The 23,938-nt window shown below is 43.2% G+C and overlaps 1 protein-coding gene across 1 annotated transcript in view; it reads right to left on the bottom strand.

Annotated features, from left to right (window-relative positions):
* Window positions 1-1,507: 1,507 nt before the first annotated feature.
* Window positions 1,508-23,938, bottom strand: part of LOC137360168 (scavenger receptor cysteine-rich type 1 protein M130-like) — a 37,366-nt gene continuing 14,935 nt past the window's right edge. Inside the window, exons 6-18 of the mRNA XM_068025717.1 lie at window positions 21,458-21,772; window positions 18,460-18,766; window positions 13,691-13,724; window positions 13,184-13,268; window positions 12,836-12,904; window positions 11,092-11,133; window positions 10,585-10,695; window positions 9,806-9,963; window positions 8,492-8,666; window positions 4,706-4,816; window positions 2,844-2,975; window positions 2,339-2,495; window positions 1,508-2,071 (exon numbers count right to left, since the gene is read on the bottom strand). Of these exons, the coding sequence (XP_067881818.1) occupies window positions 2,068-2,071; window positions 2,339-2,495; window positions 2,844-2,975; window positions 4,706-4,816; window positions 8,492-8,666; window positions 9,806-9,963; window positions 10,585-10,695; window positions 11,092-11,133; window positions 12,836-12,904; window positions 13,184-13,268; window positions 13,691-13,724; window positions 18,460-18,766; window positions 21,458-21,772 (1,700 nt within the window). The 3' untranslated portion in view covers window positions 1,508-2,067. The remainder of the gene's footprint in view (window positions 2,072-2,338; window positions 2,496-2,843; window positions 2,976-4,705; window positions 4,817-8,491; window positions 8,667-9,805; window positions 9,964-10,584; window positions 10,696-11,091; window positions 11,134-12,835; window positions 12,905-13,183; window positions 13,269-13,690; window positions 13,725-18,459; window positions 18,767-21,457; window positions 21,773-23,938) is intronic.

Genomic DNA, 23,938 nt, shown 5'->3' with positions numbered 1-23,938 from the left:
GCTGGTGGGAGTTGAGGGTGTCAAAGGACTGGTTGGCTGGGCAAGTGATAACGATGCAGAGAGGCTGCACGTCGTAGTCAGAGATACTGGTGTATGTGGAAGGTACATCCTGGTAGAAGATGGATTGTAAAGCGACTGGACATCCCGGTATGGGATGGTAAAGTAGAGAACTGAATATTTTGAATGGGCTAACTTGTCGATGGTTTGAACATCCTGGTTAGTGACAGAAGTGTTGAGGGTATGGCCGGCCTGATGAGGGATGGAGTAGTAGGGATCCGAATTTCTTGAATGGATTGGGTTTTAAAGGGATTGATCTTCCTGGTGAGTGATAGAGTTTCAGCAGAATTATATGCTCTGGAGAGAGAAAGAGAAGTTTAAAGGGAATGAACATCTTGGTGGGAGATGTAAATGTAGAGTGGTTGGACGGCCTGGGGAGGGATGGAGTTGAGGGAGTCTACATGTCCTGTTTACAGTGTTGGACTGGATGTCCATGGCGAAAAGGAAACATTGCTGGCCAGGACACCAGAGTAGTTAAAATCGTGGTTGGCGACAGCAGAAGACAAGGGGAGAAAGTGCAATGGAAAGAGTTAAGCTCCATCGGAAAGGAACAGATTGAAATGTTGAGTCTATCGAGGTAGTCTTGTTTGTGGATGTTTGCAGGATTTAGATGGGTCTGTGCGCGGTTACAGGCACGGGGTGAAGATCTCAAGAGGAAATGAGTTCAATGATAGTATGGGAAAGGATGACATGATGTACAGTGTTGTGGTCATGGTCTGGGTGAGGTGGAGCGATATGTCAGAGAGTTCGTGTTTAGGCTCCCCAAGGTAGAGGTCTTTTCAGAAAACATCAACAGCGATTCCATAGTCTGCAGGTTTAATGACAACGTCAGGGTGGGGAGAATGAATTGTTGCAGATCACAGGGACATTGATAACAAAGAGTAAAGTGGGGCAGGATTCATTTCATCACAATTGCCTCCATCTTAACACAAACCTTCACTATTTTACTCTCTCAAGTCCCCCTTTTTCCCTGGTTCTGTATTTGCTAAAAGTAATAAATTTTGACTAATATATATTTCTGAAGAAATCACATTAACATTCAAAGCTCTCGCCACAGATGATATCTTAGCTGTTAAGTATTTCCAGCATGATTCGTTTTCAATTCAAATGATGGTCTTCATCTGCTGGTTGATACGGGTATTTCAGTAAGCCAACGAGTCAGAAAAATCACAATTTTCTGGAGAGTAATGCATGGTGTTGCTGCTCTCCCGACAGAGTAACAATTGCGCTCTGCTGATAACTCACTGAAATGTTTAAAATTGACGGCAAAAACGCATGGATTTCTGACCAGATTCTCCTACTCTGACGCCATCCTCTGGGAGAGTGTAGCACAGTAAAAGAACATTGTATTGTATCTAGGAATTGGTGTTTATTTAGCACTTGAAACATAAAAGAGTTTTTGATATTGACAAAGGCACAAATTCCAACTGCTACATTGAATAAATGCTTTTAAAAATTATTTTTAAGGTTATTCCTATTGTACATCAGCACTTACATTATAAACTGCAGTAATTTGTCCACATCGAGTAGATGGCGATGGAGGAAGCAGATACAATAAATGCAGATTAAAGAGACAGACAATTTATTTGTCACCTGACGTGTTCTGAACCTTTTTTTAACAGGCTATGGAAAAGTGAATCGGTTACAAAACGAACATTACATAAACTCTTTATTAATCAGCAATGATTTTCATCTCTGTAACAGTGCTGGTAATTAAATGTGGAGTAATATATCTCACTATTTGTATAGACAGAGAAATGATCCGATATCAATTCTGTTGTGTATTTTAATTAAACAGAAAACACACACCTTCAAACAAAATATGGAGAAAAGCCAAATCTAGTTATTTCAACACAAAGTAAAATGATAGTTAATTAAAATAAAGTGATGTTTATATAGTAAAGCAAAGCACATTCATCATGTTCACACTGTTGGAAAAATTCATGCCATTCCCTCAGATTTAACACAGATTCGCCTCCAGACATCATTCACAGGATTTGAGGCTGACTTTTACCTGAAAAGACAACAAAAACGACTTGAGAGATTTACAGCAATGTTACCCATCAAACAAATACATCAAATACCGTATCTGATCTCCTCAGAATATTTCTGCTTCAATAAGCCTCCTATATCTTTAGTAAGTACAGAAAATGTTCTCTTCTGATACTTTGGAATCACTGACCATTGAAAACACCATTAATTATCATATTAATATCGGAAACAGCCGGGACTGCCGTGTCAGCACAAATACATGGAACAAATAATAAAGCATTCATCTTACCGGTGTGATGGAGATGTAAGATGTTGAACCACACAGTCACTGCCCATTGTTAGTGGAATGTCTGCTATTGTGAACGTGTCACAGTGAACATCCTCATTGTTTTCAGGACTGGAGGGAACCAGCAAAGCGGTATCAGTGCGGGTCTGAGAGCTGTATGCTGTGGAGGGAAAAATTATGCATTAGTGATTGGACTGAAAGCGGGAACGGTGCGGGTCTGAGAGGTGTATACTGGAGAGAGAAAGATGATGGATTCATGATTGGACTGGAAGCGGGATCAGTTCGGGTTTGAGAGCTGTATACTGTGGAGACAAAGATTATGGATTAATGACTGGACTGAAAGCGGGTTCAGTGCGGGTTATCTATATATGTGTCAATAACGTAGAGGGGACTGGAATTTGGTGGCCTCTGAATGTTTTCCAGCTCCATTCACCGCGTTGTTTTTTTTTTACCGCTGGGTGATAGCAGATAAAATGGATCAGCTGGTGACTGTGGGAGTTTAACTCACCAAGAGTGGAGAGATCACCGCCGGCACTTGTCAGTGTGAAGAGATCATCAGGACCACTGTCCAGCAAAACGTGCCCATCCTGAGTGTCAATGGCTCCAATATCAACGTCATCATAATCAGCGGGAACCAGACCTGAGAGGAAATAATGATTTTCACTGAAAATAAATGGTAACACTGAATGCTTAGAATTATATTATTAGACGTCAGTATACACGGGCCGGCCAGGGTAGACTGTGATCTTCAACTACAGTGAGATTAGAGGCTGGCGAATGGTGGGAACTTGTCGTGTCACGACAGGTAAGTCATCGCTCATGCTATGTTTAAAATGCAGCCTGCAATCGACTGAAAGGAACGGCAAAGTAGGACATTGGTTGGGAGACTGGCAACCTGCATGTTTGGCAGATGGCAGCAGCCAGAGCAAGGGTGGCGCCCAGGTTTTCGCATGCCTCCATGGAAGTGCTCCTTCAGACAGAAAGGGCAAGGAGGGAAGCGCTTTTTCATCGGGACGGGAGGAGGAGGCCAGCTAGGCAGGTGGGGAGGGCGGCGGCATGGCAGGAGATTGAGCAGGAGGTAACCAGCCGTGACGTGGTCCCATGTAAGAGGTTTCAGTGCAGAAACAGGATCAATGCCCTGATGTAGTATGGCAAGGTGAGTGCAGTGCCTAACATTAAGCTGACGGCCTCAAATGTCAGAAAAGATGAAAATATATTTGGGGAAGGGGTGCCCCCACTCATTGGTTCAGATCCTCCTCCATCATAGTGCACAGCTCAGTGACCGCCTCCCTGGAGAGGCACAATCTTCAGTGACACTGCTGTTCTGACATTTGCAGGAAGCAGAGACTCTGATGGTAAACCCTTTCTGATGGGTCGCATCTTCTGCACTCAAGAAGCTGCTTGCGTGCTACTGTGAGACCTGCTCGCCCACCCTCTCTTCCAGCGTCATGATCCTTGTCCCTCTCTGGGTGCTGCAGCCCAAATCTCGCGGACTACAGTTCTCTTCATCTCTGATGCTCCTCCACAATGGGAGACCTCAAAACAGGAGTGGATGACATCTATTGTAAATTGTTGCACTCATTTCTCAATGCCTCCACTCTTTTCACTTTGCATACATATGTTGCAAGTCGGAGAGGATGCTCATCCTGAATACTTCTGTTGTGATCGCCAAGATCGGTCAGCCTCCAGATTGCCAATAACGTGATTCAGTATCTCTCGCCCTCCCTCCAGTGCCACAATGCTTTTCACAGCCAAAACTGACCTTCCTCTGAGCTTCCGCCTCCGTGTAGATGGCGATTCTCTGAAAGCTGTTGTTGTCGCCCGCCTTTCACTAATTTGTGAATAGTTCGGAAAATTGCCATGAATTTCCTGTTTTATAGGCTCAGTTATCTGCCCAGAGCCTTATAGTGCAGCCTCCACCCACCAGCTCTGCCGACTCTGGGAATATCACCTAACAGTGTAAAGATGTCGAGCTTCCTTTGCACCGCTATCCAGTGGCAATTTCCCTCCCAATCTGCAGCCAATGTGTAATAAAATTCTGTCCCCCGTATTAAAGTCACATGTATCCCGTTGAATCACCTATCCAACATGCACACAAATTTCACATTTCACTGCCCAGACAACAGTGCCAGAAAACATCATGAACTGAAAGTTTAATTCCATTATACTACTGGGTGCAATCGGGATGATTTTGTAGAAATCCAAATTATTTCTACATTTTTTAAAACTAAAATCAATCAGCAAATCTCCATGTCTTCAGCAGCATCATTTTACAGCAAGTAAGTTCTGATATATTTCATTGTTAATTTTAGATAGCAGACAGCGTGATGGATTAAAAAGCCTGATGATAACAAGTAAAAATGTACCCACCCTGAATACTGGAGGAGTTCCCTTCAGAATTTTCTGATCCAGGATCCGTGTCACCCAAACTGTGACTGGTGTAATATTCAATCTGATTGAGGGACTGAATGGAATCAGTAACTGTTAAACACAAACATGGATGGTTATTGGAGAGATTGAGTGGCACGTTCGAGCAAATAACAATAAACCGTCATCATCTGATGACAATGTACTGGGACTTTGTATCTGACACGATTGTGGAACATTCATCACAGGGACTGCAGTGGTTCAGGAGCATCTTGGGATGGACCAATAATGTTGGCTCACACAGCGAGCAGTTAAAACAATACACACTACAGCTGGTCGTTCAGATTTCAGACATCAGCGCAGAAACAACAGTGAAAAAATAGTCAGTTAGCACAATTTCTTAATACAGAATCCCTCCACCCTGTCCCCATCTCTTTCCATTTTAGAGTCTCAAATGGCCGATGTTGGCTCCAAAACCGAACCCCACCCCGGATAATGGGGCAGAAAAGAGTGCAAGGAGGCTAATGACGGATTTGTTCTGAAAGTCATAGAGTCGTACAGCATAGAAACAGGCCCTTCGGCCCATCGCGTCCATGTCGACCATAACGAATATCTATACTAATCCCACCTTCCTGCATTAATTCCATATCCCTACATGCATTGCTCATTCAAGTACCTGTCCAGATGTCTCTTAAATGTTGCTACTTTTCCTGTCTCCACCATCTCCTCAGGCAGCTAATTCCAGATACCCACTATTCTTTGTGTGAAACATTTACCCCTTTGATCCCCTTTAAACCTCCTCCCTCTCACCTTAAATCTATGCCGTCTAGTTTTAGTCACCCTTAACATGGGAAACAGACTCTGGCTAACTATCCTATCTATACGTCTCATAATTTAACATACCTCTATCATGTCCCTTCTCAGCCTCCTTCGTCCAGGGAAAACAGACCCAGCCTATCCAATCTCTCTTTCTAACTCAAGTCCTCCAAACCAGCTAACATCCTTGTGAATCTTTTCTGCACCCTCTGCAGCTTAATCACATCTTTCCTGTAGTCTGGCGACCAGAATTGCACACAGTACACCTAGTGCGGCCGAACCAACGCTATGTACCACTGAAACATGACGTCCCACATCTTGTACTCAATGGCTCGGCCAATGAAGGCAAGCATGCCATATGCCTTCTTCACCATCCTGTCTACCTGTGTTGCCACTTTCAGGGAACTATGTACTTGCACCCAAAGGTCTTTCTGCTCAGCAACACTCCCACGGCCCTGCCATTCACTGTATATGTCCTGCCCTGGTTTAACTTCCCAAAATGCATCACTTCGCACTTGTCTGCGTTAAATTCAATTTGCCAATCCCTTGCCCACTTTTCCAGTTGATCTACATCCTGTTGTAACCGGCCTCTGATCTGAAAAACAACCCTCCACCACTACCCTCTGCCTCCTATCATTATGCCAATATTGTATCCAATTGGCTACCTCTCCCTGGATCCCATGTGTTTGAACCTTTAGGAGCAACCTACCATGCAGGACCTTGTCAAAGGCCTTGCCAAAGTCCATGTAGATATCGTCCACCGCCCTGCCCTCGTCAATCCTCTTGGTCACCTCCTCAAAAACCTCAATCAAATACGTGAGACATGATTTCCCACGCACAAAGCCATGCTGACTATCCCTAATCAAACCTTGCCTTTCCAAATGCTTGTAAATCCTGTCTCTCAGAATCCCACCAATGATGTAAGGCTCACCAGCCTGTAGTTCGCTGGCTTATCCCTGCTTCCCTTCTTAAATAAAGGCACAACGTTAGCCATCCTCCAGTCTTCCGATACCTCACCTGTGGCTAACAATGACATAAAAATATCTGCCAGTGCCCCAGCAATCTCCTCCTTTGCTTCCTATAGCATCCTAGGATACACCTGGTCAGGCCCTGGAGATTTATCCACCTTAATGCGCTTCAAAACCGCCAACACCTCCTCCTTTGTAATGTTGATATGCTCCAGGATATCTGTTCTCTCCCTTGAACTCACTAGCTTCCATAACCTTCTGCACGGTAAATACAAACTAAAGTATTCATTTAAGACCGCGCCCATTTCCCATGTCTCCACACATCGATTCCCACAGTGATCCTTAAGGGGACCGACTCACTCCCTAGTTACGCTTTTACTCTTAATATACTTCTCGAATCTTTTATGATTCTCCGTTATCTTAGCTGCCAGGGAAATCGTCTTTGTGTGTTTTGTTGTAAACTGAGTAATTTATCTCAATGGTTAAATCGCCCTGCAAATATAGTTCAGGACAGAACTTATATCGGTATGGTGGTGTTGCTGCCCCAGTATCATGAAGCAGAATTTGTAGATTTCATGCTAAACTTCAGAATACAAGGTGTTAGAATAAGTTTCTTGGTGCAAACCACCGATTTCAGGTAAGGAATTCCCGATGGGAAAGTGTTTCTGATCCAGAATTCCAGTCACCTAGAAAAATAAAATCTGAGTCAATGTGACTATCTCCTTCTGAGAGCAGTGATTATTTATGGTCTAGTTTAAATGGAATGAAATGACATGATAGTTATAAACAAATAGAAATCACGTTCTTTCAGCATTAGCGGCGGGTGGGAATCTTCCCAAACCCATTGCTCATCTTACTATACACACAGAAAGACACACTCGCACTGTGACAGGGCTCCTTCACATGGTGATAGTGAGCAGATTTCTGACAGTCTTCAGTCAGTAACCTGACTATTAAAATGGGGTATTTGTCTAGTGAAAATTCGGTATGAAATATAAAATACAGACCTGAACGCCGGATCTGATAGGAATCCTTGCCAGGTGGAATATTCCCAATCTCTTCATAAATTGCTTGGTACAAACCAGCCAGTGAACCCTTGCCGCTAGTGACAGAACCTGTCAGGTGGATGGTGGGGAGATTAAAGTTTAGTTGCAACCCATGAGCGTTTAACAGTAAATTATCTGCGAACACTTCCAAAATGGCAGAGATTGTGATAGTAAAGAGATAAAGCCAGGTATTGTGAATGCGGAGTAGTTTTATTGTCCGTATTTGTGTATATGTCTTTGCGTCTATTTTTCTACATACTCATATGCTCACCTGCAGCAGACTGGGGACAAATGTGTTCACTGAGGAAAAGTTCAATCAAGTTTGTCAGAAACGATCTCCCCTGACAAAGCCATGCTACTATCCCCGATTAATGCCTGCCTCTCCAAGTGGAGATTAATCCTGTTCTTCTGAATTTTTCCCAATACTTTCCCTACCACTGATGTTAGATTCATCTGCCTGTAATTACCTGGTTTATCCCTGCTACCCTTCTTGAATAATGGTACCACATTCACTGTCCTTCAGTCCTCTGATACATCTCCTGTACCAGAGAGGATTTGAAAATGTGTGGCAAAGCCCCTGCTATCTCCTCCCTTATCTCACATAGCAGCCTGGGTCACATCTCATCTGGGTCTGGGGATTTATCCATTTTAAGCCAACTAAAACAGCTAATACTTCCTACCTTTCAATGATAATTTGTTCAAGTATATCACAATCCCATTCCCTGATCTCTACACCTACATGGGTCGTCTCCATGGTGAATACAGATGAAAAATAATCATTTAAAGCCTAATCTACATCCTCCGACTCCACACACTGATGGCCACTAATCGGTGGTAATCTTATCCTCTTGCCCTGAATATACTTCAAAAAGACTTGGGATTGTCCTTCATCTTGCTCCCCCAGTGTTTTTGCATGTCCCCTCTTCGCTCTTCTAATTACTTTTTTAAATACCCCCTACACTTCCTATACTCCTCTAGGGCCTCCACTGTTTTCAGCTCACTGATTCTGCCATTAAACTCCTTTTTGTTCCTTATCCAATCCTCTAAATCCCTTGACATCCAGGGTCTCCTGGACATGTTGGTCCTACTCTTCAAGGTTAGGGGAACATGCTGGCTCTGAGCTCTCACTGTTTCCTTTTTGAAGATAAGAGACCATGGGATCCAGAGCAATTTGACAAAGTGGATGCAAAATTGGCCTAGTGGCAGGAGGCAGAGGGTGGTGGTCAAAAGTTGTTTTTGCGAGTGGAAGCCAGTGACCAGTGGTGTACTACAGGAATCGATGCTGAGACTCTTGCTGTTTGCACTGTACCTTTAGATGTAAATACAGGAGGTATGATCAGTAAGTTTGCAGATAACACGAAAATTGCTGATGTCGTAGACAGTGAGGAGGAACGCCTTATATTACAGGACGAAATAGATGTGCTGGTAAGATGGATGGGGTCCGAGCAAATGGAATTTAATCCTGAGAAGTGTGAGATGATGCATTTTGGGAGGACATTCAAGGCAAGGGAATATACAATGGATGGTAGAACACTAGGGAGTCCAGAAGGTCAGTGGGACCTTGGTGGACTTGTTCATAGATCACTGAAGGCAGAAGCACAGGGAGATAAGGTGGTGAGGAAGGACATATGGGATACTTGCCTTTATTAGCCGAGGCATAGCATATAAGAGCAGGAAGACTATGATGGAGCTCCATGAAATGCTAGTTAGGCCACAGCTGGAGTACTGTGTACAGTTCTGGGCACCACACGATAGGATTGATGTGATTGCACGGGAGAGGATGCTGAGGAGATTCACCAGGCTGTTGCCTGGGCTGGAGCATTTCAGTTCTGTAGAGAGACTGGATAGGCTAGGGTTGTATTCTTGAGCGCAGAGAAGGCTGAGGGGAGACCTGATTGAACTTTACTAAATTACGAAGGGCATTGATAGGATAGATAGGAAGAAACGTTTTCCTTTAGCAGAGGGGTCAGTTGCCTGGGGACATGGATTTAACATAAGGGGCAGGAAGTTTAGTGGGGATTTGAGGAAAAAAATATTCACCCAGAGGATGTGGAGTCTGGAACACACTGCCTGAAGAGATGGTGGAGGCAGGAACCCTCACAACATTTAAGGTGTTTAGATGAGCACGCGAAACACCATAGCATACAAGGCTAAGGGCCGAGTGCTGGAAAATGGGAATAGAATAGATAAGTGCTTGATGGCCGGCACATGCACAATGGGCTGAAGGGCTAGTTTCTGTGCTGTATAACTCTATTACTCTATGACTCGATGACCTGATCTGCTGCTTGTGTTCGTTTGTAAACTACTGCCAGTCTAGTGAGGTTAGAAAGCTTGATCGTATCAGCTTTTGGACTGTCTTGTTTCAGAGCCTGTTCTAGTCGGGTCCTTGGCAGAGATAACAGGCCGAAGCTGTCCGAGCTTTCAAATCTTTCTGAGTAAGAGAGAGAGCTATTTCTATAAGAACTCTATGTTATTATGGAAAGTGTTTTTTATTAAGAGGCCCATTTCTTATAATAAATCAGGAGTGTGTTAGTTGGGTGAAATATGAGTGGAAGCGTTGTTTTGGAATGTAGAATCACCGCTGGTGAATGCAGAAGGTCCTATACAAATTTCATTTGTCAAAATAACAGGCAGACCCGGTTAGACAGCTCGAGATTGGATGCCCAGAGCCAGAATCTGAAGGGCTGGAATTGATACCCAATGGATGAAGGAAGATTTAACAGTCAAATAAATAGCTGAATGCACAGCCCAGAAATTCCAATCAAATTTCCTGATCCATTGTTACAATAAGTAAATTCTTCCAGAGTTTCATGTATTATGTGATGAACTCTCACAGTGAATGTGGACACTTGAAATTACTCTCCAGTTTAAATGTCACCTTTCACTAATTGCGAGCACGTTGAATTGAGAAAACCAGCAAAAAAAATTACAATGTGTTTCTAACAAGGCCACTTGACGGTCCATAGAAAGCTGCAATGAACGAGAAGTTTGGCAGTATGTGACACAATATCTGGGATTTTGTGTTGGATCCGCGGTAAGATATGAGCCTCACCTCTTCTGATTGCCTTTTTCTGTATAACCACCATCAGCGAGATGAACACACAGATTAGCAGGACTCCGAAGCAGACCGCAATTAGGATGGAAGTTGTTTTATATCCCTGTTCTTGATGACAACAAGAAAGCTTTAATACAGACACAGTCCGTCTTGCATGATAAAATATTTATATAAGTATTTAATAATTAGATCCACTGCTTCCGGGCAATGAGTTGGGCTGAACATTCCCCAGTATGTGTGGTGCACATTGCACCAGAGGAAAGTGTGAGCCAATCTAAATTACAGAGACAGTGCCCCCATGTTTCTGATCAGTACAGGACAGTTCAGGTACAGTCAGAAACTGGGATTAGCGGATTTTCAACCGGACCATTTGAAATATGCGGTGAGGAAAATTTTTTTCCAGTCAGTGAGCACATGCTTATAGTATCTTGAGGAAATGACAAAAGTACCAATTCAACTAATTCAAACCCGAACGCTAGCTGGAATACTAATAATGGTAAGTACCTGCAGATGAGGACGGGTAAACAATCGGAGGCACATCGAGTCCTGTGGAATATATTGTACAAAACGTTCAGGAGGATTTCAGCACTTTCCATTTAAACGATAAAAATTGTTCTTAATTTCCGAACTAATGAGTCAATTTAACAAAACAAGGCACCCTAACCCCACTCTCCAAACCCTGCCACCCTCAGCGGAACAAATCACACTGGCATCTTCCTTGTGATCACAGTCAGACTGAGCCGGCGATGAAGAAGGACAGTCGGCCAGAGACGATTCGCTTCCAGTGCATTTCACCTCATCCAGCCAGATAACACCGTCACCCTGGGAAAAAGTAGCTCCTCCTGGGGCCAAAAGAGCGTGACCACAATCCAGCTGTCTGCAGACAACATTGGCATCGGCCAGATCCCAGGAATCATCACACACCGTGCCCCAGCTGTTATTGCACAATATCTCAACTCTCCCGGAGCAGTTGGTGTTACCTCCAAACAGGCGCAACCAATGTCCAGAATCTGGCAAAGAGAATCAATGGTTATTATTGATGTAGTATAAGAAAGTAGTACATGTCAGATAGTTGGTATAATAAAGAGGAAGTAGCACCTGGTGAAAGCCCACGTTTACAATCATATTCTCGAATGCAGTCCTTTGATCTGTGGGGCTGCTCCTCAGTTACTTTTGCTTCTGTTGAGAAGAGAAACATGCTGACTGTATCACACACCAATGTTTGAAATGACACTCGCACATTTAGAGGTTTGTTGTGTTACCTGAACAAACAACACCAGCATCCTCCCTGTGTTCACAGTTGTGTTTACCCCACGGTTCTGTTTGACATTGCCAAAGGAACGATTCGTGTGAAATACATTCCATCCCATCGAGCCAAATGGGTCCGGATCCTTCTCCGAATGACTGAGCATAATAATCGATCGAACTGAGAGGACCGCACTGTAATTGTTTACAGATCACTTCTGCAACACGTTCAACAAGTGTATCCGAGCACACTGTTCCCCAGGTGCCATTGTAGAACACTTCCACTCTCCCCTCACAGCGATGCTTCCCATTCACCAGCCGCAGCTCTTTGTGCTCTGTCAATGACACAAGAAATATCCAGATAGTTAGATTGATAACTCGTTGTATGTTCATACTGCACAGCTCAACACATGCTGCACCGGTTGTGTTCACTGATTTCCAGTAATTATTTCAGAAAAGCGATAGAAAAACACTGACAGCCCATAAAGTAATAAAGAATAATCAACACGGATTTCACAACAGAAAAGACAAACAACGTTATTGAATTCTTTGAAGAAGTTACAGAAAGATAACAGGGATAATGCAGTCGATGTAATATGCATGTTTTTTTTTCAGAAGGCCTCTGACAAGGATCATGACTGAGGTCAGAGCCTGTGAAGTCAAGAGATCAGTGGAAGAATGATAGGAAACCAGCTACAAAGCACACCGTCCGGGTACAATGTGGTAACCCAGAATGGTGGAAGTTGGGAAGTGGTGTTCCTCAGGGCTGGGATCACTGCTGCTCAACATTTACATGAGCGATTTGGATTTAGACAAGGGAGACTTAATTTCAAAATTTAAGATGACAGCAATTTGGGGATATAGTTAACACTAAGAAAGACAGAGACAAAATACGGGAATACGTTAATAAACGGGCCGAATGGGCATACAATTGCCAAATAAGTTGAATAGAGATAAGTCTAAGGTGCTCAGTGTTGACAGGAAGAATAAAGAGGCCACGTACTTCTTGCAAAATAAGAGTCAAAATGATGTCGATCAGCAAAGAGATCTCGGGATACAGAGGCACTAATCACTTCGAAAGTGACAGAGAACGAAGTTAGTGATCATAAATATAGGATAATCACGAATAAATCTAATAAGAAATTCAGGAGAATTGGTTTGTTTTTTTACCTAGGGAGTGGTTTGAATTTTGAATTCCGAACACATGCAATTGCTGAGGTGATTTGCACTGATGCCTTTAAGGTAAAGCTATACAGGTACATGAGGCAGAAAGAAGCAGGAGGATATGCAAAGAGGGTTAGGTGCAATGATGTGGGGTGATACTCGTGGGCAACGTAAACACCACATTGACCAGTTAGTCCGAATGGCCAGATTCCGTGCTGTCCATTGTATGCAATTCGAAGCCATATCTTCCCTGTGAAACCGCGTGCACAACACTACGGAAAATGGGCACATGGAAGCACCTTCACCTGAACACATGATCCTCACATCTTCTTTATGAGAACAGTCGTGGTGACCCCACGATGCTGAGGGACATTCCCAGAGAAATGATTCGTTACCGGAACACGTCAGTTCATCCAACCAAACTGGCCCTGAGCCTGGTCCACAAGATGCAGGAAGTGCCAGGTCCAATGCCTTTCCACAACCCAGCTGTTTGCAAACCACGTCAGCGTCCGCCAGATCCCAGGAATCATCACAAACTGAGCCCCAAGTCCCATTGTAATAAATCTCCACTCGGCCAGTACATGGGCTTCCACCGTCAGACAGCCTTAACTGCACGTGGTCTGTTGGATAACAGTACATGAGGATTATACTTTCAATAGACATTCACATCATCACTCAATACAACTGATTTTACCATCACCAGCTCAAAAAATGAACGTGAAAAGCACCTGTGACAGGTAAATAAAACTATACAACAGAATATCTGTTTACACTTACTTCTTACATAGAATGTAAAGAACGGCAATGTTTCAGATATGCTATTACATCTGGCTTTGACAAGTTCTGATCTCCAGTTCCCCTTTAATGTTTTGAACGCTGTGTACGGTGTCAAACAGGCAATCACTCACACGATTCACAGTTAATTTATACTCATGTTATATAACTGTATCTGTTTCTTGTCCATGTATGTTACCCTAATTTGTTATCTTGGTCAGACATTTACTGCCATCTCCTATTTCCCTCATCTTCAATTACAAGTGACTTGCATTTATCTAGCGCCATTAACGTAATTAAACATCCCAAGGCGCGATACAGGAGTGATATCAAAGACATTTTAACACAGAGCACCGAAAAATATATTAGGTCAGATGACCAAAAGCTAAGTCAAAGAGTTAGTTTTTATGGAACGTCTTAAAGCAGGAAAGACTGGTTGACAGGCAGGGATATTTAAGCAAGTAATTCTAGAGCATGTGACCTTCGCAAATAAAGGCACGGCCGCCAATGGTGCACAATTAAAACCAGGAATGCTCAAGAAGCCAGAACTGGGAGCTGCCAGTCTGGAGCCGATTGCAAAGACAGGAGCTGTGAGGCCAGGAAGGGATTTGAAAACAAGGATGAGAATTTTAAAACCTCTCGTTGCTGGGCAAAGTAGGTCAGTGGGCAGAGGGCAGATGCCTGAGTGGCAAATGGTCGAGACAGCGGAGCTTACAGAGGTTGTAACTAGTGAAGCCAGCCAGGATTGCATGAGCATCATCGAGTCTGGAGGGAACAACGCTATCGACAAGACGAGATAAGGGCAAATGCGGGTGATGTCATGGAGGTGAAAATAGACAGTGTTAATGAGGATATGGAGATTTGATAGGAGGATCACCCTGGGGTCAAATATAACACCAAGATTACAAGCTGTCTGGCTGAGTGACAGACAGTTGGCATGGCGAGAAATGGAGTTGGCAGCAAGGAAACATGCGATGGGGACTGATGGTTTCTATCTTTTCAATACTGAGTTGCAGGAATTTTCTGCTGATGCAGTACTGAATGTCAGCCTGGAATTCTCACAGTGTACAGGCATTGGAGGGCTCAAGAGTGTTGAATGTGAGGTAGAGTTGGATACAGTGAGATACATGTGGAAACTGAGGCTTTGTTTGCGGATATCGCTGAAAGGCAGCATGTAAATGAGTAATGAAGTGTCAAAGGATCGATCCTCTGGTGACACTATAGGTGACTTTGCAGAAGCAGGAAGAGAAACCATTGCTGGCAACTTTCTGACCATGACTGTACAGATAATACTAGAACCAGCTGAGTGCAGTCCCACCCAGCCGTGTGTTAATGGGGAGGAATTGGACAAGTATTTCATGATCAATCATATAAAAATTTGAGACAAGTCAAGAAAGAGGAGGTGGAATCGTTTATATTTGTCACAATCACTTCGGATGTCATTTGTTTTCGGCCTGTGGTGTGGATAGAAAATTGATTTGCGTAATTGAAACATGCAGCTTCATATAAGATGAGCATGGATTTGGGAGGCGACAACACATTGAAGGACTTTGGCGAGGTACGATCAGTTGGAGCTGGGCAGTAACCTGCATGGACAGGTGGTCAATGGTTCCTTTCTGAGGAGAGGTGTGATGACTGCTGATTTGATGGAGAGGAGCCTGAAAATATAGAGAGAGAGAGAGAGAAAGAGAATCGTTAATATTGCCAGCTAATATGGAACCCAGGAAGGGAATGTTTGTGTTCAGTAGTTTAATAGAAATAAGGTGTAGACAGCAAAATGTGGATACCATCAACAGCACAGGTTCAGAGAGAGAGTGAAGGATTCTAGGAGAGAAACAAGAAATGTGAATTCAGGGTGATCGTATGGGATGGGGGTGGGAACTGATAGGAAGTTAGGCCTGATGGGTTGGGGAAGAAAGGGAGGTGACTGAACGGATGTTTTTGAACTTTGTGACAAAAAGTCTATGAGCTCCTCTCAATTATTTTTGGAGTTCAGGGTGGATGAGGCAGGGGAGTGGTTCAGGAGGAAGATTTATGATGGAGAATATTTGCTGTGCGTTTTCTTTGGCTTCCTGGATAATCTTTGTCAAACAGGAGGATTTAGTGAAGATGAAGAGGACCCAATGATGCTTTATGCGACTGATACATTCAGGATTATATTACCAGATAGTTCCCCACATGTCACCGTGCCTTTCTGTTTTTCAATTATTTCAGGGAATGTTGGTGTCACTGGCAAGACCAGCAGTTTAATCCATGCTATTTATTACTTCATGATTACTTTATTACTCCACTTCATATTGGAGAATGTAAGGTCCACAAGTCCTACCCTTAAACATCAGCCTTGCAATATGCAGTATCTTCGTGTGGAACTACGTTCTAGGGTTGTGTTGATTATAACATTATTAACATTATCATAAATCAATTTAATATTAATTGCATAAGAGAATCACTTACCTTTGAAAGGATGGGACTCTGTCTTTGACAAGGAATATATTTGAGTAATTTTAGATACATAAACCGCATGTCTGAACAGAGAAGATGCAGACCTGTCTGTCCAGACAGACTGCTGCAATTATGTTAAATGAGCAAACGAAACATGTGAGGCACATTAGCAATTGCGATTGTCTGTAAAAAATCAATGAACTAAACGACTAATTCTATCAATATATGACTGTTGGACCGGACCAAAGAGGGAAGAAAACAGGATCTCTCTGCAAAATGTTGGACAGGATCAGGAAGCGCCTACGGGCAATTGAACTGTCGATGTGCAGACCTCCCGGCTGAACAGAAACCAGTATTTAATCTGGACTGGACAAAAATGATTGGACTAATTGCGTCAGGCACTTTGGAGAATAAACATCAGCAATGTGACCCATCAGATACAGAAGTAGAAGACAAGGAGAAGACACATGGCTTCTGTAGGTGGGCATAAATGTTGGGTGGAGCTTAACATCTACCTAACTGAAGAACAAGATGACATACTCGACTCTGTCCAGTGACTGAGTGTGTAATAACCATTCAGCACTGTAAACTTCTGACGTGAAACGCTGGAATGTATTGATTTCCGCAGTGTCCGAAGAAAATGCTTACTGTAACCAATCGGTATCAAATCTGAATCATTAACTATCTCATATGTTGTAAGTTCCACATGTCGTATGCAAATAAATGTTCATTGGAACAACCCGAAAACATCTGCCCACACTCAAGCCAAAGGACTTGCAGGTTGGCAGGTAAATTGACCATTATAAATTGCCCCTAGCCGTGGTAGGGAAATATAGGGACAGATGGGGATGTGGTAGGAATATGGGATTAGTGCAGGATTATTATAAATGGGTGGTTGATGGTCGGCACAGTCTCGGTGGGCCGAAGGGCCTGTTTCAGTGTTGTATCTCTAAACTAAACAAAACTAAACTACACTCTGCATAATGCAACATCCCCAGAACACATGCATGCATTAACATGCCACACAATGAAACTTTAAAGTGTCTAGTCCAAAACATCTGTCTACTTTTATACACAATCTAATGAAACTAGCACCAGACCAACTCCCACACAGCTACCTCCACTTATATACTATACAGTCGAACTTATTGCAAGCTTGGCGCCGGATTTGATACCACAGCTGAGAATCCAATTCCGTATTCTCTTTCTCATAAGGCCGTTATCTTTCACCTCTATCATCATTCACCTCCCTTCCTGCCTCAGCCCATCTGCTGCTGAAATGCTCACCCATGCTTTGTTGCCTGCAGAATCGAATATTTCAATGTTCTCCTGGGCGATCACCCATCTTGCATCCTCCAGAAACATCAGCTCATCCAAAGTTTTGTTGCCTTCCCTACATGAAGCCCCTCTCAGGAACGCCATGGCACTCGACGATCTACTGGTTTCCCTGCGATCAATACCCAGAGTTTCCAAATATGATCTTCATGTTCAGACACCTTCATGCTCTCCCCCTGCATCAGTATAACCATCTCCAGCCTGAATCATTTCAGGAGCTCTGCTTTTTTCTGAATACAGCTTGTTGCACTTCACCCACTTCAATTGCCCACAACTTTCAGTTTTGCCTTTAACCATCTAACCCCCAGATCTGAATTTCCACCAGAAATATTTCCGTGTCTCCGGCTCTTCAAATCCAACCATCTGACTAAGAACAATAACAAGAAATGCTGGAATCACTCAGCAGGTCTGTCGGCATCTGTGGAAAGGAGAAGCAGAGTTAACGTTTCTGGTCACTGACCCAAAACGTTAACTCTGCTTCTCTTGCCACAGATGCTGCCAGACCTGCTGAGTGAATCCAGCATTTCTTGTTTTTGTTTCAGAATTCCAGAATCCGCAGTATTTTGCTTTCATCTGACTAAACATTTCGTCACCCACTCTAACATCTCTTTGTTTGGCTCTGTGTCAGTTTTCTCTCCGTTTACATTCCTGTTAAACCCCTTGTGATGTATGTGTTAATTGAAATTTCTGTAATACAAACGTTCTTGCTGTTTAATTGTGTCCGTGTCCTCTCTCTCTGTACACCACCCCAGCTCCCCGACCGCCCACCATCCTCTCCGACTCTCCTCGAGTGAAATTACTGCTTTGAGAAACCCAGGAACAAGTAACCGATATTATCACTTTTCTCAGCAGATTAGACATTTCACTTTTATGTTTTTGTAAAAGCAGTGAAGAATTTGCTTACCAGAACACAGGACCCCTACATCCATACTGTCAGTGAGAGACGAATTCAATGTGAATAAGATGCAGTTCTGGAGCTGCAATTCGTTTCCTTCACACTGGACATCATTCACCCAGATGGGTCCTTCACTCTCTCCGTCCTTTGAATAGTTATAAGCGGCTGTCGCTTCACCACAACCCAGCTGTGTACAGACTACATTGGCATCATTCAGGGTCCAGTGTCTATCCTGCAATCTCCCCCAGCTGCCATTGTAGTAAATCTCCACTCTCCCATCACACCAGCTTCCCCCGTTAGTCAGACTTAGTGACCAATTTTCATCTACAACATGAAACAGATTGAGAATGGTGAAACTGAAGCAAAATATCTCAGAATTTACTGCCACCCGAAAAGTCATTAATATTAATGGTTACTATTCCTGTCATCATTGTTCAGAAGGCTTGTTGAAAGATCATTTTCACCATTACCTTTTCTCTGTAAATACATTTTAGAGACGTACCGAGTAGCTTACGGTTGCTGAACTGGGGACAGAGGGTAAAATGAACTGTAGGTGATAGCCGAGGGACTGAAGGCCGTCCTCCTGTCCACATGCACTGATATTCCAGCTCTCGCCCTGTACTTGAAAATATCATCAACTTTTCTTCCAGTTTAACCTGGGGCGGCACAGTGGCGCAGTGGTTAGCACTGCAGCCTCACAGCTCCAGGGACCCCAGTTCGATTCCGGGTACTGCCTGTGTGGAGTTTGCAAGTTCTCCCTGTGTCTGCGTGGGTTTTCTCCGGGTGCTCCGGTTTCCTCCCACAAGCCAAAAGACTTGCAGGTTGATAGGTAAATTGGCCATTATAAATTGTCACTAGTATCGGTAGGTGGTAGGAAAATATAGGAACAGGTGGGGATGTTTGGTAGGAATATGGGATTGGTGTAGGATTAGTATAAATGGGTGGTTGATGTTCGGCACAGACTCGGTGGGCCGAAGGGCCTGTTTCAGTGCTGTATCTCTAATCTAAAAAAAAAAACCTCCTTATATTCACATGGTCCATCTTCAACTCTTCCATTCTCTTCCTCAACATCTCTGTCTCTGCTTCTGGGGATAGGTTATTAACTAATATAAAGAGTAAACCCAGTGACTCTCACAGTTACCTTGTCTATGCTTCCTCACACCCCAATTCTTCGAATTACTCTATCACATTTTTTCACTTGCTCCATCTGCAATGTCTGGTGATGCAAACTTCCATACCAGTGGTTCCAGATATGTATTCCTTTTTCCTCAACCGAGGACTCTCCTCACCTCCTCATCCACCCACCATGGTTGACAGGGCCCTCAAGCACGTCCATTCCATTCCCCAAACGTCTGCTTTCACCCTTTCCCCCTCCCGGAATAATGATAGGATTCTGATTCTCCTCATCTTCCACTCCATCAGCTTCCATATTCAACAGATCATCTTCCACCATTTCCACCACCTTTAATGTGGTGCCACTACAAAGCACATCTTCCCCTTCCCTCCACGTTTAACATTCTGAAGGGACCATTCGCTCTGTGGCACTCTGATTCACTCTTCAATCATTCTCAGCACCCCTTCCCCCAGGACCTTCCCATGAATGCGCAGGAGGTGCAGCCACTGTCCTGTTACCTCCACCTTTCTCACCATCCAAGCCGCCAAATACTGCTTCCAAGTGAAACAGCGATTTTCTTGTACTGCCTTCTCTTTAGTATACTGTATTCACTGTATTGACTGATCATGATACCGTCTGCTTTACATTGGGACACCAAACATAATTGAGTGCTTACTTTGCACAACACCTTTGTTCAGTCTGCAAGCTTTACCTTTAGCTTCCAGTTGCCTGTCCTTTTCATTATTTATTCTGCTCCCACTCTGACATCTCTCTCCTCTTTCTCCGACACAGTTCCAATGAAGATTAACATAAGTTTGAGAAACAGCACTTCCTCTTTCCACTAGACTCTTTACAGGCTTTTGGAATGAACACTGAATTCAGCAATTTCAGGAAAGATTCCCTCCCCTTTTTTGGACGATGTCTTGCCTTCCAATTTGCAGCTCCTCTCGAAATGTGTTTTTCACTTGGCCCATTCCTATCTCTTTCTGCCTTGCATTGTCCCATTTACCATTTAATTCTTCCTGCCTTCCACCATATCACAGATTGTTCCTTTCGTTCTTTCCTTGCTTTCCCCTTTCTTTAAAAACTGTTAAATCTCTAAGTTCTGATGAAAGATCTGCAAACTGTAAGGTTGATTCTGTTTCTTGCACCGCAGATGCTGCCAGAACTTCTGAGTATTTTCAGCACTTACTGTTTTTATTACCTATATTTTAAATTGTGAAACGTGGGAGCAATTTGCGTTGAGCAATGTCAAACGGACAGCGATCAGTTAACTGAGCAGATAATCTGTTATAAGAGGGCGCTGGTTGAGGGATAACTGGGAGAATTGTAATTTACATCAAGTTTGTGAAATAATCAAAGACATGGCATATTGGTGAAATAACGAGTTACTTCACTCACTATCATTTTATTGCCCTTAATGGAATGGAAATTAAAATTTATCTCATGCTATTTAGTTGGAAACAAGTTCACAGTTTTTTCTATTGCACAGCTGATCTTTGCAGAGAATTCCATGATAATTCATATTTGAACGGCCAACATTGATAACAGTTTCAATGCTCGAGCAAAATTTCCATTCTATGGCAGTGGTCCTGGGAGCAAATTGCTGATTCTATAGCCCTTGAATAATGCCCTAGATTTACCACAAAAGAGATATTATATGAGCGATAAGTACTAATCACGAGACATTGTATGTATTCAATGTTTACTGGAGTGAAGCTCTTTGATTCATTTGTAATTTAATTCAGACCAATAAACCGACAAACACATCTCAGAATCTTAGAGTCGAAGGAAGCATGGGATCAGCAAAACTAGTGAATCAGCGACCTGTGGAAATAGTTAATGATGCTTGACAGCAGAACAGTTGGTGTATTTCAGTTCAATTGACTGAGATGACTCACCCGTACAGATGACACTGGCATCATTTTCATGGGAGCAGCTAAACTGTTCCCAGGATGAAACAGGACAATCCCACAATCGCGTCTCATTCCGCCGACACCTGTAACTTTCCTTCCACACTGGACCGGCTCCCTTCCCAAAGTGAGCTCCTCCCGGGATTGAGGTTACTGTCCCACACTGCAAGTGCTCACAGACCACGTTGGCGTCTTCCAGATCAAAGTACATGTCACTCAGCGTCCCCCACTGGTCTCCATGCAGCACCTCCACCCGGCCAGAGCATCTGTTCGTCCCATCAACCAATCGAGGTCCATGTTTCCCTGTATTGGAAACGAATCCAAATCCAAATAATTTATAAATCATCCTCTGCATAGAAACAGCAAAATAGAAAATGGGTATAAAAGTTGAATCTTATGTACACGATTATCTATCCATACTTTACACAAATTATCTATCAAAAAACAATTAGAATTACCACAGCAACACAAAAGCAAAATACTGCAGATGTTGGAAACCTGAAATAAAACAGAAAATATTGGAAATACTGAGCAGGGCTAGCAGCATCTGTGGAGAGAGCAAGAGAGTTATGTTTCAGGTCTGTGTATTTCATCACAATAATTACTACAGGACCTCTTTAAGAAGTTGGCTGAACACTCAAAAATTAACAGCTCTTCTTGCAAACGCTAATCGATTGTTGGTCTTTATCTCTTGGATTTTGGAATGTAAACGATGAAGGATGTGATGATTCAGTTGTATCTGTTGTCACGTTTGGGCACGGCACTTCACAAAACCATTGGCTGTGGAGGTTGTTCAGGACAGTGTCACTAGAATGGCAACAATGCTTTAAACGGTACATTATGAAGATAAGTTGCATAAACTTTGTTTGTAATAGATTTAGTTTAGAAGGATTACAGCTTATCTAGTTGATGTGTTTAAAATGGTTAAGGGGTTTGATAGATGAGCGATAGAAGATCTGGAGAACAAATACAAAACAAGCCCATTTCGGAGCTGCTTTTCTTTATGCGGATGTGGACATCTCTGGCAGAGGTGGCAGTTATTGCTCAACTCTATTTGCCCTTGAAACCGGTGTCAGGACCGTCCTCTTGAACTGCAATTGCCTGCATGGGGAATGTTCTTCTGCAATGCAGTAAGGTAGAGTTTAGGCAAAGTGTGCAAGCATAGACTGTACCTTTAGCTGCATGTGTTGTCAGCAGAGTGGGAAGTTTGGAATTTGGTAATTAGTGGCTAAGACTTAAATCTAGCCGTAACATTTAGCAATTCGCTTGGAATTAAAAACCAAACTGCAAGGCAGTTCATTGTTCGCAGTTAACAGGGTAAGTCAGGTTAGCAGTAAGCTGTCAATCAGCTGTGATTGTGCGAACTCGGGTAATTACTGTCAGCTGGAAACTGTCTGGACTGTTGTATCTCGAATGTGCCTCAAAAAGCATATAATATTGGACGTCATTGCAAGATGATTTGAGTAAAGGAGCAAGATGTTACTGCACCTGTACAGGGCTTTGGTGAGACCACACCTAGAGCATTGTGTGCAGTTTTGGTCTCCTTATCTGAGGAAGGATGCCCTTGCCATTAAGAGTGTGCAAAGTAGATTTACAAGGCTAATTCCTGGGATGGCAGGATTCACGTATGAAGAGAGATTGGATCGACTCGGACTATATTCACTAGAGTTTAGAAGAATGAGAGAGGATCTCAGAGAAACCTATAAAACTCGAACAGTACTACATGCTACAGGCTACATGCAGGGAGGATGTTCCCGATGGCTGGAGAGTCCAAAACCACGGGTCACAGTCTCCGGATATGGAGTATGCTATTTAGAACCGAGATGAGGAGAAATGTCTTCACTCAGAAGGTGGTGAACCTGTGGAATTCTCTACCACAGAAGGCAGTGGATGACAGATCTCTAAATATATTCAAGAAGGAGATAGATATCTTTCTTAATACAAAAAGAATCAAGTGATATGGGGAAAAACGGGAACAGAGTACTGAATTAGATGATAGGCCATTACTTTTTTTGAATGGCGGAGCAGGCTCCAAAGGGCTGTCTGGCCTACGCCTACTCCTATTTTCTATGATTCTATATTTAGACTTCTGGTAAGGCAGAGTGTAAACAAAGATTGCAATGTTAACTGAATACATTATGAACATAGTGGGAAGTTAGAGTTTGCTCAGAGTAAGAATTCGGTGCAGAGGGGTAAAAGGAGGTATTTTTTATTCTTTCACAGGGGGTGGGAATTTCGGGCTCGGACAGCATTTATTACCAATCCCGAACTGCCCTTGCAAAGATGGTGGTGAGCCGCCTTCTTGTACCACTGCAGTGCATGCGCTTTCAGTACACTCACAGTACTGTTAGCAAGGGACTTCCAGGATTTGACCCAGCGACAGTGAAGGACCAGTTATATAGTTCCAAATTAGGATGGTGTGTGCTTCGGAGGAGAACATGCAGATGGTGTTCCCATGCATCTGCTGTC

The sequence above is a fragment of the Heterodontus francisci genome, unplaced genomic scaffold, assembly GCF_036365525.1.
Source record: "Heterodontus francisci isolate sHetFra1 unplaced genomic scaffold, sHetFra1.hap1 HAP1_SCAFFOLD_216, whole genome shotgun sequence".
In the NCBI taxonomy this organism is placed as follows: Eukaryota; Metazoa; Chordata; class Chondrichthyes; order Heterodontiformes; family Heterodontidae; genus Heterodontus; species Heterodontus francisci.
The sequence above is the reverse complement of the archived record's forward strand: the minus strand, read 5'-3'. Positions and strand labels throughout refer to the sequence as shown.